Source organism: Pteropus alecto, unplaced genomic scaffold (genome assembly GCF_000325575.1).
Source record: "Pteropus alecto unplaced genomic scaffold, ASM32557v1 scaffold106, whole genome shotgun sequence".
Classification (NCBI taxonomy): Eukaryota; Metazoa; Chordata; class Mammalia; order Chiroptera; family Pteropodidae; genus Pteropus; species Pteropus alecto.
The window spans coordinates 16891177-16909967 of NW_006442103.1; the positions used below are offsets into that span (position 1 = coordinate 16891177).

The 18791-nt window shown below is 54.8% G+C and overlaps 1 protein-coding gene and 1 long non-coding RNA gene across 2 annotated transcripts in view; both read left to right on the forward strand.

The window, feature by feature from the left end:
* The first annotated feature begins 1135 nt into the window (after positions 1–1135).
* Positions 1136–18791, forward strand: part of PHGDH (phosphoglycerate dehydrogenase) — a 23752-nt gene continuing 6096 nt past the window's right edge. The window contains exons 1-6 of the mRNA XM_006919690.3: positions 1136–1400; positions 6858–7009; positions 8841–8906; positions 10034–10088; positions 10180–10278; positions 18205–18403. Of these exons, the coding sequence (XP_006919752.1) occupies positions 1263–1400; positions 6858–7009; positions 8841–8906; positions 10034–10088; positions 10180–10278; positions 18205–18403 (709 nt within the window). The 5' untranslated portion in view covers positions 1136–1262. The remainder of the gene's footprint in view (positions 1401–6857; positions 7010–8840; positions 8907–10033; positions 10089–10179; positions 10279–18204; positions 18404–18791) is intronic.
* LOC112486155 lies at positions 10285–12746 on the forward strand. Its single transcript, XR_003048658.1, has 2 exons — positions 10285–10687; positions 11155–12746. It is a non-coding gene; the product is annotated as an uncharacterized LOC112486155 (long non-coding RNA).

Sequence of the window (18791 nt, forward strand, 5' to 3'; positions counted from 1 at the left end):
ACTTGAGTTTAGGGATGGGTACAGGACAACTGCCCACCATGGGTAACTGGGCGGGACATGTCTATAAAACTGAATTCTAACTCATCTAGGAGCATCCTTTATGCTACTTCTCATCCTAGGTGGCCTTAAATAATCCAAAACTGAACACATTGATGGTCACTAGAGGGGGAGGGGGTCAGAGGGAGGGGTTTAAAAAGCACAAACTTCCAGTTATGTCATGGGGACGTGAAGTGCAGCATAGGGAACGGAGTCACGTAGGTGACCGGTGGTTATTGGACTTATTGTGGTGATCGCTTTGCAAGGTGTATCAGTGTTGAATCGCTGTGTTGTACGCCTGAAACTAACGGAATGCTACATGCCAATTACAATTGAAAATAAATTAGTGAAAAAGAGAAATAATCAAAATTGTAACTTTCCAGTATTTCTATAAAGTGGGACGTGGAAGCGCACGCTTGCCATGAGGTTTAAACAGAGAGTCGTTAAGAGCTGGGATGTGCCTCCTTGGTCGATACATAAATTAGTCCAGACAGACATCTTTTTCCTTTCCTTCATTTTCATCATCAGACAGGAAGTGGAGGAGGAGAATAGGGAACTTGAACGAACATTCTGGCTGGTCTAAACGCCCCCAGTCCTGGCTCTCTTTAAACTCAGAATTCTCATGGCTTCACTCATTTAGGGTTAATCACTGCTTCGTGAGGCCCCGAAAACAGTTTTCTACCGCTTTTTATTATTTCGCTTTCCACGTCTGTGTCGTTAGGCCTCGGATGTTAAGCCGCCAAAGGAAAGAGGGTCTGTCTTTTTGATGGACATAATAGGTGTATGCTCTATGAAAGCCTGTTTAGGAATTAATACACAAGCCCTCAGGAGGCAAAAGTAACGATGAAACATTTTTCTCACGTTGAGAACAGATCTTCCTCAGTTTATTTGTAGATATAAATCAGCTAGTCAGCGTAAATTGTGTTTCTATATGCTCACCAGGGGTAGGGGAGGGTTTTGGCTGAGATTGAGAAATTCGTTGCCCGAGAATAATAAAGTGGGCGGGGAACTCAAGGCTCAGAATCTCGAGGAGGAGGCGGAGTCACCGAGTTGGAGCATTTTTGTCCAATCAGAAGGAGACGGTAGGAGCAGGAGGGGGCGATAAAGGGGGAGCGGGAGATCGCGAATCCTGCCCAGTTACACGAGCCCGGTCGCCGGCGTAGGAGCTTCTCGGCCTAGGTACTTCTGCCCAGTGAGAGCGGCCGACTCCGAGGCCGGCTCCAGCAATGGCCTTTGCAAATCTACGGAAAGTGCTCATCAGCGATAGCCTGGACCCTTGCTGCCGGAAGATCCTGCAAGATGGAGGGCTGCAGGTGGTGGAGAAGCAGAATCTGAGCAAAGAGGAGCTGATAGCCGAGCTGCAGGTAAGGCGAGCGCGATAAAGACAAGCGCTCCATGGCATCCTCGGCGGAAACGGGCTGGCTGCGCCCGGGCCGGCGCGCCCCACCCCCACCCCGCCCCTGGTATCAGTTGGTTCTGGGGCCTCCTGATTTGGGGGTTGGGGGAGGGGGAGGAGGCGAGCTGCAGGCGGCGAGCTGCAGGATACAAACTTTCCGTTCAGTTTGCACCGCGCGTTTCACGTTGGCTCGGCTCCCGCGAGCAGTGCAATGTGCAGGCTGCTGGCAGGATGTCCCCACGGCTCCCCAGCGCCTTCGCGCGCGGTGGCCCTGGCAGCTGGTCGCCGCGCGGGGACACCGGGGAAGGGACGCTAAAGTGGCTTCCTTATGGGGAGCTCAGGGACCGGCGATCCTCCCCCGACCAAGCCCTGGCTCGCCCGGCCGAGACCTTGCCTTCCCTGGGGGGCCCTGGCAGAGCCCCAGCCTGTCTCGTGGCTGCTGGAGAAGCTGCAAGGAAGGCAGCAGACGTACCCGCCTTTCGTCTGATGCAAGACTGCTGAGAGTTTTCACCGCCCCTCGGCCTCCTGGGAGCTCGGAGGAAAGGGGGACGGGCGGGGGGCGCCAGAGATCCCTGGGCCGCGCACGCGGCCGCCGCCGCGAGGGTCCAGGCTCCGTCTGCAGCCGCGGCCCCCGCCGGCGGCCTCACCCTTGGCTTCATCGCTGGTCAGGAATGACCAGACTGGACTAGAATCCGATCCCAGTCACCCCAGGAAACTGATTTCTTAGCAGCTCTTTCTCAGGAATGTGTGGGTTTGTTGTGCTCGGTCTGCCTTGTTTGTAAGGGTGCTGCGAGGTTTGGGGGCCTCCTCCGGGCTTTATCTTACGAACTCTTCAGTCCAGTTCCTGCACTTCTCTTCTACTGCACCCAGCGCCCCGGGGTGTCTACGCCAACCCCCAACTCGCACACCCCGCAGGGTGGCGCGCGCCAGCGTGCGCGGATCCTCCCCCTCCTCCCCTCAAGGTCCCTTAAATCAAACCACAGAGGCGGCTGCTGGGGCGTTCGCTGCGCTGCAAATCGCATGGTCCTCGCGACGCCTGTGCCCCCCTTACGGACCCTCCCCCCTCTTCCCTCGTATGCCACATCCGGGTGTCCAGCCTTGTCCGGTACTCAGAGAAGTTTCCGAGCGGTCGCTACCTTCAAGAAGCTTGGAGAACAGTTAGAGAGCCAGGTCACCTCTTTTGTATGGATGGCGTCAGTGGCCTTGGTTCTGGGTGCTGGCCAGAAGGCAGTGGAGTGGCCTCCAGCCCAGCCCCTGACCCTCACCTCCACCGGAGCACCGGGTCGGGAAGAGGGGCCTGCACTCGGCTCTGCCCCTTTCTTTGGGAAGTTAAAGCCCCCGGGGGGCGCGGCCCGGAAGGGGTCATCGCGGAGTGGAGAACAATGGGAGGCCCCGCCAGCCGTGGAGGGGCTCGCGCCCCCGCCCGGTCCGTGAAGTTGAGAAGTCGCCCTGGGCGGTGCAGGGAGTCTGCAGCTGAGGGTCGGAGGCCCCTTTTAAGGGCGCTGCGAGCTGGTGTGAGAGGAGGGGGTGCCCGACTGCCAGGCATCGCGGGGCTGTTGGGGAGCGCCCAGCCTCCGTGGCTGTTTTTGTAAAACGTTCCCTCCAGAGGCCGGTTGGTCTCCTTGGCAGCCCGTGGGAGGGTCCTCTCTTCCGCACTGCGCCTCTTTGTTCTGCCTGGTTAGTGTCCTGCCCTCCCCCTGTTTAAGTCCTTCTATTGCTTAAGGAAGCCACAAGCATGTCGCCTGAACCGGGCCTGGCCCGGGTGTGGGCTCCTTGGTATTCTGGGCAGACAGGCACGGTTCGCTCTCCATTCCCCAGAACGGCCCTTTTCAGACTTGAGGCAAGTCCCAGCTAGCCCATTACTGAGTGATGAAGCCGATTTAATGGGTCGTGATTAGCATTTAAAAATAGATATATCAGAAAGCAGTGCAGGCAGTAAGGGAAGCATTGTGTCCTGAAATTTGTTTCAGTTATGTGTGTCTTTGTGGTGTGTGTGTTTGTGTGAGTTTAAAATCACAACTTAATCACGTGTTTCTTGGAAAAACACTGGCTTGGAATAATAAAGCATCTTGTTAGAAACTTACAGACTCTTAGACTGTGTACCCCTCTCGGATCAGCAGGTGTCAGTCACATCTTAAATCTCATACGCAGGAGCATTTAAATCTCAACCATGGATCAGTGGCTTTTTAACTTAACTATGACCCACAATCAGAAATTGATTTTACATCATAACTCACTATAACACACACATAAAGTTTCATGAAATAATACCTTTACTATATGTGATGCGTTTGCATCTTTTCTTCTGTTTCGTGAAATGGCAGTGCTGTTCAGAATCCACTAGACCACTTGCCTGGTAATGCATTTATTTAACCTATCTGAGCACATTTACGTCTTTATCCTAGAACTTTAAGAACGGTAAAGAAGGGGATGCATTTCCATGCAAGAGTCCGTCTTTTGAAAAGTTCTAGCCTGTACACTAGGATTTAGTTTTCCAAAGTGAAATAACCACCTTCTTAATCAATGTCCCACATACTATGCAAAACAGTGCCTACCTGCATCCTCTATAGCTAAGGAACGTGAGCTGAAAAGTTTCCTTTGTCTTCCTCAGTGATTTAAGTTAGAGGTGCGAAAACACAAGCAATCTCCAGAATCACCCCCAAGGCCAAGCCTGCCCTCCTTGGGAGAGGAGGAAGCACGTGTGAACTTGACGGAGGGGAGTGGGTTTCCACTGCTAAGTGGGTTTCCACTGCTAAGTTAGCGTAGTTTGTCAGGAACAGCCATAAATCCAGCAGAACAGTGGCCTGCTGTTTTCCAGCTCTAAGGCAGCTGAGGGATGGCGACAGGGAGGAGGGAGTGCCTGTTACAGCCTGTGCTCACACACTGATACACACTCACAGAGCAGTTGACTGCAGAGTGGGTGCAGTGTCAAGAAAGGCACGTTCCCGCCCCAGGAGTGCCAACGAAGACCTCGGGATGCTGGAGAAAAAAGTTAGAATCTAGAATCACAGCGAACTACACAGAGGGTGTTTGTGGATTTGCAAAGGGCCTTGCAAAGGGTGGTAGTTTGCATAAGTACAGGAGAGGAGCCAAGTTTTGGAGGGATGACACGAGGCCTGAAAAGAGAATGGTGCTCGAGAGTGCCTGGGTGTGGAGGGATCAGTGGGCGATACTGTCTGTCAGTAAATTCGTGCTTATTGAATGTATCCGTCGATGTTGCAGTTGAATGAAGCGGGGGTAGTGGAGGATGTCAGAGGCCTTGGAAGCTGATGAACTCTGGCCAGGCCAGGGGGGGCCGGGGTCTGCTGGGAGGGAGTCTACAAAGCAAGCTCTGAATGCGCCTGCATCCTGGTCTGGCTCGAGACTTCAGACTTCTTGGCTTCAAAGAAAGCTTGTTTAATGGACACCACCCTTGAGGGAAAAGTAGAGGGTTTACGGGGTCCATCTCCCTACGGGCAATCCTTCCACAGACTGCACTGGCGAGGACAAATAGGGCTGTTTCCGAGCGCGTCCTCAGGGCCAGTGAGGACGGAGTAGACCGCTGGAGGCCTGCGTCCTGCCTGCGCAGCCAGTCCTTTCTATGGGAAGCAGATCCCCAAAGTTCGGGGAGGGCGGTGGATGCCTAGTGTTTTTATAAATTACTGGCCACTTTGTTAGTTCTGTGAATCACCTTCTTATACCTTTGCTTGTCTTTTTTTTTTAATTATTATTTTGTTTATTATTTATTTTTTATTGTGTTCTTTGGCATTTAAAAAATTGATTTTTTAACCCCTTACATTTTCTAATAATGCTTGTACTTAAAAAAATTCTTGTAAGATATTCTTCCATTCTTCTGGGTTTTGAAAAATCTGCAGCAAGGTAGGAATTAAATATTTTTTCCCCCTAAGTTTTCCTAATACCATTTCTCAGGTGGATCTTCCTTTCCTCCATCAGTTTGAATTCTGCCTTTATTATTTTCTAAATTCCCACACGTACACGGGTCTGTGTGTTTAGTACCTATTTCAGTTCTGTTAGTTGACTTGCCAGTTTCTGAACATTTTTCTCCTGGCTCCCTCCCGATATGTCCTTCCTTTTCAGAAAACTACTTTTTTTTCTTTTTTTTTTTTTAAAGAACAGAAATTTAAATCTGACAATTCTGGAGGCTCAGAAAACTCCCGAGTGCTCCCATATATAGATCTTAAGCCTCTTTATCGCAGTCATCTAAGAGATTTCTGATGCTGGATTTTTAGTCATGGGACATGTCTGACTACTTGGGGAAGGACTGTGGAGTGGGGAGAATAGGTTTGCATGGGCCTCTCAGATCACTGGATTCATTTATTAACTTACTGTTTTATTGAACGTCAGCTATTAAAACAATCTTCGCTTTAGGGATGTAAGATATGTGAGAAAAGCAAACTGCAGGTCGGAGGACAAGAAAATGTGAACCAGGTGATATGAGAATTAGGGGGAGACGGTGACGGAATCCAGGCTTGTTGGCAAAGGTTTCATGGGAGAAATGTTTATTGTGCCTTGAAAACTCGGTACTGTGTGGCCAGGCAGGGGGGATGCTTCTTTACAGTGCACTTGAGTGTGGGACAGACAGCAGTGTCCCCTTTGCCCAGGCGTTGGCTGATGTTCACCTAGGCATTCAGAGAGCCTTCAGGATTCCACTGGGTATTGGCGGTCAGCCCCGAGGGGGTGGCTCCTGTTACTTCCTCAGACCTTCCCATGCTTTTACATGCTGCGGTCACACCACACGTGTGCGTCTGTCGGGACAGGGCCGTGACTTACCTTGTGTTGAGAGTCGAGCATAATATTGGATACATACATATTAGGCGCCCTGTGGGTGGCTTGCTCACCCACCTGGGACAGCCAGTCTGGGGCAGAGCACGTGTACGTTCACCTGCTTCATTTCTTGAGGAGCCTACGGAAGCCTGTCTTGGGGGGGTCTAGCTTAGCCCTAGGAGAGTAGCTGTGACGAATACGGAAGGTCTTATTTTCCAATAGGTATATTTTTGGTCTAATATTGCCTGAGTTTCTGAGCTGCTATAGACCAGCTTCCTTTGGTCTCTATTTTCGGAAAAGGTTTTCGTTCAACAGTCTTTTCTTTAGCTCTCTTTGTCACCGTCATGAGACGCATGCCTTCCACGTGCCAGGCGTGGGGCTCCAAAGCAGAATTCGATCCCACGTCTTCCCTTCCGTCCCTCGGGGTCCGTGGAGGTCACGATGCCCACGGAGCAGGTGCTGTACCTGTTCTACGTCACTGCTTCCTCCCACACAGCCGAGGAGGCTGGCACTCAGGTTCCTGGCTCGTATGGGATGGACTTGGGTTCGAACCCGGGCCTGACCGAGGGCGGAGCATGTGGCTCCCACTTGGGGGCAAAGAAGCTCGAGAAGGTCCTCCAGATCAAGTCTGTGGACCCAGATGTTTCTTTTTCTGCCTCAGGACTGCGAAGGCCTTATCGTCCGCTCTGCCACCAAGGTGACCGCCGATGTCATCAATGCGGCCGAGAAGCTCCAGGTGGTGGGCAGGGCCGGCACCGGCGTGGACAATGTGGACCTGGAGGCCGCGACGAGGAAGGGCATCCTGGTCATGAAGTAAGCTGTGGGGGCCGGGCTGGGTGTGGAGCCTGACCGCGGGGAGGGAGGGCAGAGCCCACCTCAGAAAGGAGGGCTTCCTGGAGGAGGCCTGGTCCCGGCCGAACCCGGACGCCTGGGTGACGCTCGAGGGCTTCTGACATGGATGTTCTCTTTGTCATCTCGAGATGCTTCACAGACCGGGCCCCTCAGATGCTGTGGGTCTGCAGTTTGGGGGTCAGAAGGGTGTTAGCAAACTGACCTGTGTTCTCTGCTCCAGCCGTGCCCCCCAGCCCTCCGTCCCCCATTGTCCTGGCTGCAGCCAGGTATTGTCAGCTCTGCCTTGATTCTTATCTCCCGGGAGAGGGACACCGCGCATTCTTTCTCAGCCTCACTTCCCACCGGAGCCGGGGCCTCAGTTTCTCTTTCCCATCCCAGGGCCAAGAGGCAAAGGGTCCCTAGTAGAGCTGTTTTTGCGGAAATCCAGGGCAGAGGTCTTGTCGGCATGCCAGTGCGTGGTGACACTCGTTTCTGGCTCCCGTCTGGCACTTAGCTGGTGACGCAAGACTGTCCCCAGTCCCTTTCTTGGTTCTCGAGCCTTTTCTCTTCCCTAGAGAACCTCACTATCCTAAAGTCCCTCCCCCGCCACTTCCCCCCTGGGACGGGGTTAGTTGACTGGCCATCTGAGCGACACTACCGTGCAGTAGGAATGTTAGCTGCTAACCCAGCCGACATGCTTGCCCCGGACCCAGAGGCAGCAGCCCCCAGCCCCTGTGCCTCTTCCAGTGTCCCCATCCAGCCTGTCCCGCTGGGGAGCCAGGAAGCCAGGTGGTCTTGTGGAAAGACAGACGCCAAGAATCTTTTTATCTTTTTTTTTTTTTTAATGTGTATAGAGTCTCTAGACTTTTTTCTCCTTGTAACCTTCATTTCCGGAGATGAAAAGACCCAGTTGAGGAAGAAGGAGTGTGAACATGTGTGTTAATAAATTCTTCCAAAAGCCAAAAAAAAAAAAAGAGCCTTTGAGAAAGAAGCTCACTTTCACGGGGTGCTGTCTCTCTTCTTTCCGGGAAATGGGCAGAGTCAGCATTGCTCTGCCTATCAAGGTGTGAGGACGCTTTCTCCTTCATTTCTGGAGATGAAAAGACCCAGTTGAGGAAGGAGGAGTGTGAACATGTGTGTTAATAAATTCTTCCAAAAGCCAAAAAAAAAAAAAGAGCCTTTGAGAAAGAAGCTCACTTTCACGGGGTGCTGTCTCTCTTCTTTCCGGGAAATGGGCAGAGTCAGCATTGCTCTGCCTATCAAGGTGTGAGGACGCTTTCTCGTTCAGGGCTTGTGGACGGCACGGGAGAGGTCGCACAGGCAGAGATAGAAATATTGGCTTTGCTACTGATAAGAGCCTGGTAGGGCAGCTTGGCGAAGGTCAGGGGGCGACGGGCTGACCTCTGCATTGGTCACAGGCACAGCTTTGTTAAGATAGATTACGTGGCGCCACAGGTTATTTGCGCTTCCTGTGGGCAGGTAGATCCAGAGACGAGAGGAGAGAGAGAGAGAGGGACTGAGTCACATAGGTCTGTCCCACTCCTGTGCCTTGGGAGAAAGGAGCAGGGGTAGCGAGGCCAGGTGTGCGTCTCCCTCTGCGTGCGGACATCAAGCCAGCGTTTCCTTCCAGCCCTGGCACGTGGGCAGGAGGCCATCAGAGAACCCCGGGGCGGGGACGTGGGGTTTGTGTTCGGAGTGCGCAAGCTCACAGAGGAGGGGACAGCGCGTGGCAGGCACTCGAGGCCTTCCGCTGGGCGGGATGGGAATACTGGGTCTGGGCTCACTCCCGTCCCCCTTTGTCTTTGCTCCTCAGCACCCCCAATGGCAACAGCCTCAGTGCTGCGGAGCTCACCTGTGGGATGATCATGTGTCTGGCCAGGTAGGTCCCCGACTTCTCGGCAGAGCCGGTCCCTCTGGTAGGTCAATTATTATGACTCCCCGAGCAACGCGACCCAGAGAAACTTAGAAATATTTCAGCTTGGCGACGTGCAGACCGCTAAGAACAGCGACACGGAGAGAGAGAGAGAACACGACAAATGCTCATTTCCCCATTTCGCCCACTTTACCTTTTCCTCTTCTTGTAAGTCGGGCCAGCTATCGGTCGGTGCTCGCGAGGCCCCTTTCCCCCCATCATGGTCCCCCAGCTGACTGGCCTGGCGAGGACCCTAAAGTGTAAAACCCGGGGAGGCTCTGTCACCAGCTGGGGACAGCAGCTAGAGGGAGGGTCTGGGGATTTCCCGTGCTCCATGGTGCCGTGTGTACATCTTAGCAGCATGGAGTCGGTGGGCAGAGAGCAGGAGGTGAGAACCGAGAAGAAGCAGGCGAGGGCTCCGTCTTGCGAGGTCAGAGGCATTTTGTCTGCCAGGCTAGCCTCGCTGAGAAGGGAACACTTCCTCGAGGCAAGTCATTGTCAGTAATTACCGGGGCCCCATGGGCCAGAGCACCGAGATGGAGCTTCTTCCCTGAAGCTCATTCCCTAAGCTTTGCTGAGTTTCTGCATGAGCCGGTGGGGCTCTGATGGCAGAACAGATTCTGTCTCTGTCTCTGTCTGTCTGTCTGTCTCTCTCTCTCACACACACACTCACACACACTCAGTTGCCTCTCAAGGAAGCATCGGGAATCAGCTGTCCCCTGCTTCGGGAGATGTTGCAGGTTGTGGCCCTGGATGGAACAGGAAAATGAACCTCTTTGAACTCGCGGAACCCTTGACGCCGTCAGAATCCCTCAGTACCCCGTGTCGTCCTCCCTGCAGACCCTGGAGGGTGGGCTGTGGCTTTTTATTCGCCCAGTCACTTAGATCGACACTCCAGAGGCTGGGATGGAATCGGGGCCTCCTCCCTGACTCGCAGTCAGGCCTTGCCGGGCACGTCCCTCTGCCACGCACCTTGCCGCTCCTCCGGGGGCATCCCCGGCAGACACGGCGGCCGTGCACACCTCGTGTCACGCCTCCGTCTTGGGCTGGCGGGGGTCAGTGCGGGCCCGCCGAACGTGTGTTTGTCCTCGTAGGCAGATTCCCCAGGCGACGGCTTCGATGAAGGACGGCAAGTGGGAGCGGAAGAAGGTGAGCGGCTGGCCTCGCCTCGCCCGTCGGGTCCGGTGCCCGAGGCCCAGGCCTGGTGCCGACTCTGGCTTCTTTGCCCGCTTGGTTGCAGTTCGTGGGAACAGAACTGAGCGGGAAGACCCTGGGAATTCTCGGCCTGGGCAGAATCGGGAGAGAGGTGGCCGCCCGGATGCAGTCCTTTGGGATGAAGGTGAGAGGTGGGGGCCCCTGTGAGGTTTGGCTTCCCGAAGCCATGGTGGAAGAGGCAGCTTTGCTCGAGAGACGCTGAAGGCTTTTGTCCCAGGAGGGTCTGACCCCCACACCCCTTTTGGAGCCCCTGACTTCAACAGGGAGGGCGGGAGCGGTGGGCCGCTGCTGTGGACATGTGAACTCCAAATCTGGGACTACTCGGTGGAGGTTTCAGCTTTGGGGTCGCAGTGGAGAAGACAGAGCCCCTGTATCCTGCTGGCGGCCCCTCCCCTGCTGCGACGGCCTCCTCGTTTCGCTGTGTCTGTCACCTGTGGTGATTCAGAAAACAGGAGCAAACTGATACCAATTAAAAGAGAGCAATCGTCCGTCCATGTTCCCGCTCCCCTCCAGTGTCCGGAAGAGACTGAAAGGTGCTTGTCTGTCCACTGAGACGGGATGGTAGAGCCGATGGTGGTTTGAAGACCCCACGTGGTTTTCAGAAATCATCCCTGCCTCCCGCCATGAGGCCTTGCGTCGTCCTGTTCTGGGAGCTCAGTAGGCTTCTGGTTGAGGGAGGGTTGTCATCAACAGCAGTGCCACCCCCTGGGGTCAATGTGGGAGGCCTACGAAGGGGGAGGCCACTCAGCCGAGCGGAGGGCGCCACAGGAGTGCTCGCCTAGGCCGGAGTGACTGCTGGCGGATGTCTCTGTGTTTACTGTGGCTTTTGAGGCGATTGTGGGTTCAAACGACAGCCAGGGAGGCTTTGGTTAAACATTAAGGAAAATAGCTTTGAAAATCAGATCACTTCAGGTCTAGAAAAATTTACATAGCACGGTTACAGAATTTTCCACGTCTCCCTTGCCCCCTCCCTGTCTGTCTGTTCCTCTCACCTTCATAGGTTTAGAAGGGACCTTACGTGTAAACGCTTAATTTTCCGTTGACCCCTGGAGTTTGTCGGTTTTTCCTGAGGGCTCACGGCGAATGGATGGTAGACAAGAAGCCAGGTGGACTCCCCATGTCACCACACTGAGCTTCGTCCTCGCCTGCCTCCGTACCCCGCCGTATTTCTTTCGGGCAGCCAGACGTCTCTCCTGAGCCTCAGCTCTGGGAAGGGCAGGCCCGTTTTTCTAGATCTCCGGAAGAGGTGGGTGTGTCGCAGGATCCATTGATCCTGAAAACAAACCGAAGCCAAGGGGTGGCAGGGCGATAAGCCCCAGGGAATGCTTTCTCCTCCCGCCTGTGCGTGAGGGATCAAGGTATAAAGGTTTGGCTCACGGGAATTAACGGGTCATCTAAAAGCAGGGGTCAGGGGTCAAGTAAAAACTCCAAGCACACAGAATCAAACGGGAGAGTGCTCACTTCATGGATGGTGCTGGAGTCTGGGACGGACCAGGGCCCCCTGTTCTGTTAGTCCTGGTGCCCCTTCCCCATAGAGCCACAGCATGTCGGGTGTTCATTGTCAAGTCAAGGACCTGAGACTTTGGCAGTGACTTAACCCAGATGAAAAGCCCCGCCTCATTTCCTGTGTAACTGAAGTGACCGGTAATTTCATCTGTCCATCTGGCAGCCCTCAGCCACTCAGCCACTGTCCAGGGCTGTTTCCGAGAGGCCCAGGAGCTTGTAGGACCTTGAGCATCAGCCGCGAAGTGACTGACACCCCGCAGACGTGTGTTTGATCCAAAGAGATGTCCAGAGCCTATTCAGGAATGTCAGTCTGTGCTGCTGGACACACCCCGCACGCATGCCCAAACATTCCATTCCCAGCATGGCCACACGGGTCCGGGTGCCTCCCTCGGTGGTTCTGTCCACACATTTCCGGAGGGTCACTCTGCGCTGTCTCGCTTCGGGGACACGCTCTTTGTAAACCCCCGAAATCTGCCTTGTATCGCCCTGCCTCCCCCGCCCCCACTCCAGCCCCTCAAAAGCTACCTGGCTCGGGCCGTTCTGGGGTGACTCAGGTCGTGTCTCCGTGCTCAGCTGCTCACCTTGACCGGGCTCCGTAACACGTCTTTGTCTCAGGGCAAAGAGATGATGGACCTCAGGTGATGTTCGGGCAGTTGTGGGGAGCCAGATTTCCTAAAGGGAAGGAAGGAAGGTTCTTGAACAAATTGTGAAAGAGATGGTTTATCGGTTTCCAGCTAGGAAACAGGGATCAGTGTTTACTAAACACAAGTTGCCGTAAGCTGGCCTCGTTCTTTCCTGGGAAACTGACATGGAACTAGTCGAGCCTGGAAATTAGATGTCATACACCTAGACCATTTAAAATTATATAACATGCGAAGGCATTTTCACAAAAATCGAAATACAGATGAGGGTCTCTTTGATTCCCATCCGGATCCTGGTGTCCTCAGGTAACATCTAGGCACGTGTCAGATTTTTCCTGTGCGTTTGTGTAGAAGGTACGCGTCCTCTACAGCAAACAGAATACCGAGCTTGTCGTTAAGGTGGAAACGTATGTCTTGGAATAAATAGGTTTGCCGTGCGTTTAAACCCTTGCGTGGGATTCTACTGTGTGGATAAATTGCTTAGCTGTTCCTTTGGCTGTTCTATTAACACGGACCTTTAGATTGTTTGCAAATGTGGACGTGGGCGGGAGTTGCTCTGGTTGGTGCCAAGGGGTAGGTGAGTAGCCGGTTGGAGTAACTGGTCGATCCGGTTCATTCTGAAGGGAGAGTGTACCAGACAGCTCCTGGGCTCTGCCTTGTCCTCCGTTCTCATCGGCAGCCTGGAAGATGTGTCACTTGTGGATGACAGGAAGCAGGGAGAGGTGGTTAATAGAAAAGTGCCTAATCGGGCCCTAAAACACAGGAAGGCTGGAATGGTTAGGCACCCTAACAGGAAGTGTAGCTACAATACCTCTCAGTGCCCTTCCAGACGGACCCCAAAAGCAACTAGACAAGTGTTGGGTGTAGAGGTCCTTTCAAAAACTTTTCTGGGGGAAAAGGCCTTCGGCTGACAAAAGCGAAGTGTGGCGAACAGTGGTGTGGCCGAAAGAAAAGGTAATGCGACCTTGGCGGCACGAGCAGAAGTGTGGCTTCCGGAGCAAGGGAGGTGATGTTCCCCATGCTCTGGCCTGGTCGGACCCTCCGCGTGTATTGTGAGCAGTCAAGGGCCCCATGCTTTGCAGGATTGCAGCTCTGGGGACAGGAAATGGTGAGGACCTCTCATCCTGCTTCCTGCAGACAGGTTGACGGCGTCGGGGTTCCAAGTCAACACTTGAGAGTCACAATGGGGGCCTTTGAACAGCTAAAGGGCAGCCCCGTGAAGAGTCACGTTCTTTAAGGAGTGAATCCAGAGGGACCAACAGGTACAAGCCAGAGGGGACAGCTGTAGACAAGCGCTGGCCCCAGACGGAGTGGGTGGTCTCGGGAGAGGGTGAAGCTCCCATCACTGCAGGTACACCTGGGAGGCTGGACCAGCACTGGGCCAGCCCGTGAGGAGGGCACGTGAGCATCGGCGGGGACGTGGGAGCAGGTGCTCTCGACAGCCCTGACATCTCTGGCACCCACCACCCGTGAAGTGGTCCTTAGCAGTGAGTTTGCTGTGCGGCCATAGGAAATGGTGTGGATTTATTCAGAACTGCGGTTTATTGCGGTCACTTGGGCGAACACCGTAACTGAAGACGCAGAGTGGCCCAGGAGGCGGAGGGGACACTGCGTTGTTCTGGTCGACAGCTGGACGGGCACGCGCAGCACTGCAAAGCGTGTGAAGGTTATTTTTATCGTCCCCTTCTCTCCCTGGCACCGGAGGTGTGTCCTGTGCCCTGATCTGTCACCCAGGCTGTTAGTCACTAAGAAAGCTGTCAGTGGATGGCTGACATCCGACCCATTCCACGGGGTCACGGTGTAAGAACTGATCCCTTCATATCACAGGAGCCTCAGGGAGAGACCATCTTGTGCTTAGGTGTGGGGGATGGGCTTTCCCCTTTGCCCTTCTTCCTCTGGTCACTCACTGAAAGCGGGGAGCCTGGCTAGATCTGAGCTGTGCTGCAGAGCCCAGCCAGGCAGCCTCCCGGTACCGCCTGCGTGTGCGTTGGGGCTGGTGGTGGGGGAGCCTGCCCACGCTGCCATGCCCAACGGGCACAGGCCTAGGAGGATCCCCGACATGGCACCATAGAGCTGCTGCTGGCTGGCTCTGAGCCACATGGCACAGCTGTGGGTTTCAGGATGATTCTGACCGCTGGCAGCTCGCTGGTGGCCTGACTCATCCGGGTCTTACCCTTTATAGAATTTTCTGGTTTTGATCAGTAGCGTTGCTGATAACAGGTGATAACATCGGAGGCTCAACTCATTCGCGCTGGCCCGTGCCCTGGAATGTGTCCGCAAGCCCAAGCTGGCCAGGCGCTGGCTGAGCCTTGCCTTTCTTATCAGGGTTTTCTGTGGCCAGCAGACCAGCCTCTCCTAACAGTTTCTTTGTGGCCAGTGTTGCGTTGAAGTCGACTTAGCCCAGAGGGATGGACGTTGAACCCGAGGCCCCAGTCACCACTGATTGTTTCAGGCCCAGCTAATGTTTCCTGAGGTCTGCTGGTCAGACACTGCGCTCCAGCGACGCGGTGGGGACATATTATCATCCCAGTTGCAGATAAGGAAACCGAGGCCCAGGAAGGTTCTATGACATGCTCAAGATAATAAGACTAGGACCTGGTGGCGGAGGCCAGCTCGGACTGGGGGCCTCCCGCCTTCTAATCTGGGGCTCTCCGCCCTGGACCAGCAGCACAGCCGTCTTTAGGCCTGGTCTGTGTTAGTTAAACAGGCCCTGGGCCATTGCACTGTCCTCAGCCTTCCTCCTGACGAAAGCTCTCCTAACTGATTTCCTACTGCCCTAGAGCTGTGATTCTCACGTGCTTCCCAGAGCCTGCAGAGGGACACAGGAGGGGTCTGGGAAGATGGCAGGTTTGGATCGATCTGGTTCTATATTAGGCTTCTGTTGAAGATTTCATTGTCGGGAGTGGGGAGAGGTATAATGCTGAGCTAAAAACATTGGGCTATGAGGAGGGGGCGTGTGGCTGGGCTCCCCTATTGGGGCCCCTTTCTCCTGAAGGCGTCCTTGCTGTCAGTCCACTGCTGAGCCAGAGGGACCTGGACCAGGCCTGCTCAGCCTCCCAAGGCTGCCCACTGTGACACCCGCCAGGAAGTCAGCCTGGAGTAGCACTTGAAAAGCTAGGGTTCCTTCACTGCCCCAATCTCGGGAGTCTGTCCGGGGGCCGGGGTTGAGATGGGGGTCCCCTTTACACATCTTCCCTCTAGGCACAGTCTTCATGTGGCGTGTCTCCGAAATTGCTCCCGCTTCTGTGCACTAGGACATCTGATGCTTTCCAGACGTGTCCGGACCTGCTCAGGCATTGGTCTCCTGGGCCTGATGTCACCCTTCTGACTCCCCGCAGCATGGTCTCTTGGTGCCAGGACCCCGACTCCTAGCTGAGTGCAGCTCCTGTCTGCCCTGGGTAGCGCCAGTGAAAAATGAGAATGGGTTTTCTCAGTCAGTGAAATTGTGCACTAGGACATCTGATGCTTTCCAGACGTGTCCGGACCTGCTCAGGCATTGGTCTCCTGGGCCTGATGTCACCCTTCTGACTCCCCGCAGCATGGTCTCTTGGTGCCAGGACCCCGACTCCTAGCTGAGTGCAGCTCCTGTCTGCCCTGGGTAGCGCCAGTGAAAAATGAGAATGGGTTTTCTCAGTCAGTCTTTCCCTGCAGTTGTCTGCAGGTGCCTTTCTGTCTCTCTGTGGAAGGAAGCTGGGTCAGGGCCTCTTGACAGCTGTGGAAGGGGCTCGTCTCCTCCTCCCCATCCCGTTCCTTTTTAGCCCCAGGCGCCTGCGGTGGGGACCGGTCCTCCAGGCAACCCCAGACGTTTCTTGGCTTCTGAGCTGAGCGCTCAGGGGTGATAGTTGTGTGAAGTTGCTCCATCAGGGTTGGCTTTGTGACCTCCGTTGGGGTCCCTTGTCCTCTCCCCGGTCCCCGTGGAAAAAAAAAAAAAGGACATTTGGATTAGAGAAGAACGGGGCCATTGTTCCAGCCAGCCTCAGAGCGGGCAGACAAAGAGGGCTTGTAGGAACAAGGGCAGGGGCCTCTCTCCTCGCTGGACGTTCCTCTCCCCTTGTAAGAAACGAGAAGGTTCTATCTGAAGGGACGGCCCTGTGGGCACAAGCTGCTGGTCCTGTAGGGCATGGGGGCGGCAGCCTCTTTCCCCAGAACCTCTCCGATGGTTGGTCGGGGCCCACTTGGCTTTCCTTGTTCCACAAGGCTGGCGACGAAAATGTGGTCCAGAATCAACACCTCATTCATAACCATTTTCGGTTTCTCCTCCGGAAGCGCTGAATTTGATACAGCCGTCTTCTGTGTCATTATTTTCTAAAGTAACTTTTTGGCATTTCCCTAATTTCAGAAGAGATTCGCGATCAGTAGGGAAGAGTTAAAAAGCATCGGAAAGCATAAAGGAGAAGAAAATTAACTCTGCCACCCAGATATAACCCGTGTTGAGGTGTTATGCTTTCTGTCTTTTCTGCCCTGGGCCAGCCCTGAACATCTCCCCTCAAGGTGAAGGGAACTTCCTTTTCAAGGTCTAGTGCATTCCTAAAAGTTAGAGCAGGGGCTGACGTTGAAGTCATCCACTCGGCTCCTGTGCTTGGGATCAGGGACCCAGGTCCGGAGGACACTGACGTGAGCCTGGACACACAGCTGATGGCGATGCAGGCAGGTCTCAGGTCCAGGTCCCCTGACTCAAAAGTTCTTCTCTAGGGTCCCGTGGGTCCACTGGGGCCATTGGGTGCCCTGCCTTCTTGACATCGATGCTTTTGAGGTTTTTTGGCTCTAACACTTCTCTCCCCCCAGCCAGTGTGGCCGACCTGGGCGGAGCTCGTGGAGACAGCTCTGGGAAAGTGTCCTGGGTGGGTCTCTGCTGCTGCCAGCGGTAGCTGCTTCACACCTGGGTGCCGTTCCTTCCAGGGTGCCTGCTCTGGCTTGGTAACCTTTACAGCACTGCCCTTGCCAAGAGATGTGTGACTGGCAGCCAAGACTGTTTCTGATGGGGGAGAGGAGATGTTTACGTCCCACTCCAGCCCGTTTTCCCAGGCTGGGCACCAGGGGTGCAGGCTCCGGAGTCACAGTATCCTCGTTTGTGTCCCAGCTCGACCGCTCGCCATTTGTGTGTCCTTGGCTAACTCAGTGACCGCTCTGCCTTAGTTTCCTCATCTATAAAATGGGGAGATGACAGTACCTGACCCATCAGGTATGAGTTAGATGAAAGCGCCTGACACATAATGGTAAACGCAAAATCAGTGTTGGCCACTATTAGCTGGGCCTGCATATTCTTTCTTCCTGCCTCTGAGCTTTGTCTCCTTCAGCTTCCCTTAGTCTTGACACCAGTATACAGCGACCTTTGGCCAATTTCGTGAGGTTGATGAAGTTTATTCTCCTGAGTTTACTGCCTCGCCCTGGGAGTTGACCCCCCTAGGGTGAACCTTTCTGCCTTCTCAGCAGCCTCGGGAAGGCCCCTCTGCTTCGAGGGTCCACCTCCTCCCCAGACCACGGTTTTCCCCGGGTTCTTCCTCATCCTTGGTGCCTCGACGCCCCCCTCTCCCCTGATGTCCTCGTCCCTCACCCCGGTCAGCCTTGCCATGTCGAAAGGACCCGTCCTTAGTCGTTTATACCTTCCTGGGACTAGTCGCCACGTCAGGCTCTCCAGCGCCACATGCATTTTAGGCCTTTTTAAAAGGAACTTCAAGAGAGGAGCCCACAGTGAGTAAGCCTTGCGGCCTTCAGCTCCAAAGCAGTAAGAAAGACGAGTGGCCCCAACCCCGTTGTACTGTCATGAGGAGTAAAGGGGGGTCTGCAAAAAGCTTAGCATAGTGCTTGGTGTATGGTAACTGCTCAATAAAAGGTCACCACTGTGAGTGGCACCAATAGCAATAATTAATAGTGACACTATGCCCCACTCCCCCTCTGACCAGACTGTCGGGTACGACCCCATCATTTCGCCTGAGGTCTCCGCCTCCTTCGGTGTGGAGCAGCTGCCCCTGGAGGAGATCTGGCCTCTCTGTGATTTCATCACTGTGCACACCCCTCTCCTGCCCTCCACGACAGGTAGGTGTGTCCCTACCTCCTGGGTTGGCTGCAGAAGCCACAGACCAGTTGACGGCGGGGCCCCCATTCTGGGGCCTCCGCAGATGCTGGTGACCAGCTCTAAGGTTAGGGCCCCCCCAGATCTGGCAGCATGGGCATGGCGATGCTTCATTAGACGCCCCCGGCACGATGGGGGAGGGCCGAGCCATCTCGGGGTGTGTGGGAGCCTGGGAGAGCTGCGCCAGCAGGTACGGCAGCGCCCCCTGGGTACTCGGTAGGGCCACCGCAGTTCCCGGACTCCCCGCCTCCCAAGCAGCCCCATCTCAGGATCTCCTAGGATGTTTCTGAGCTGGGTCCGGCCCAGATGAGGAACAAAGACTCCTGCTCCAGAGCACCCGGGGAGGGAGAGGCGCGGCCGGAGGGGCCGTGGTCCGGGGAAGGAGAGAGGCCCGTGGGGCAGAGCCGAGCGCGCGGG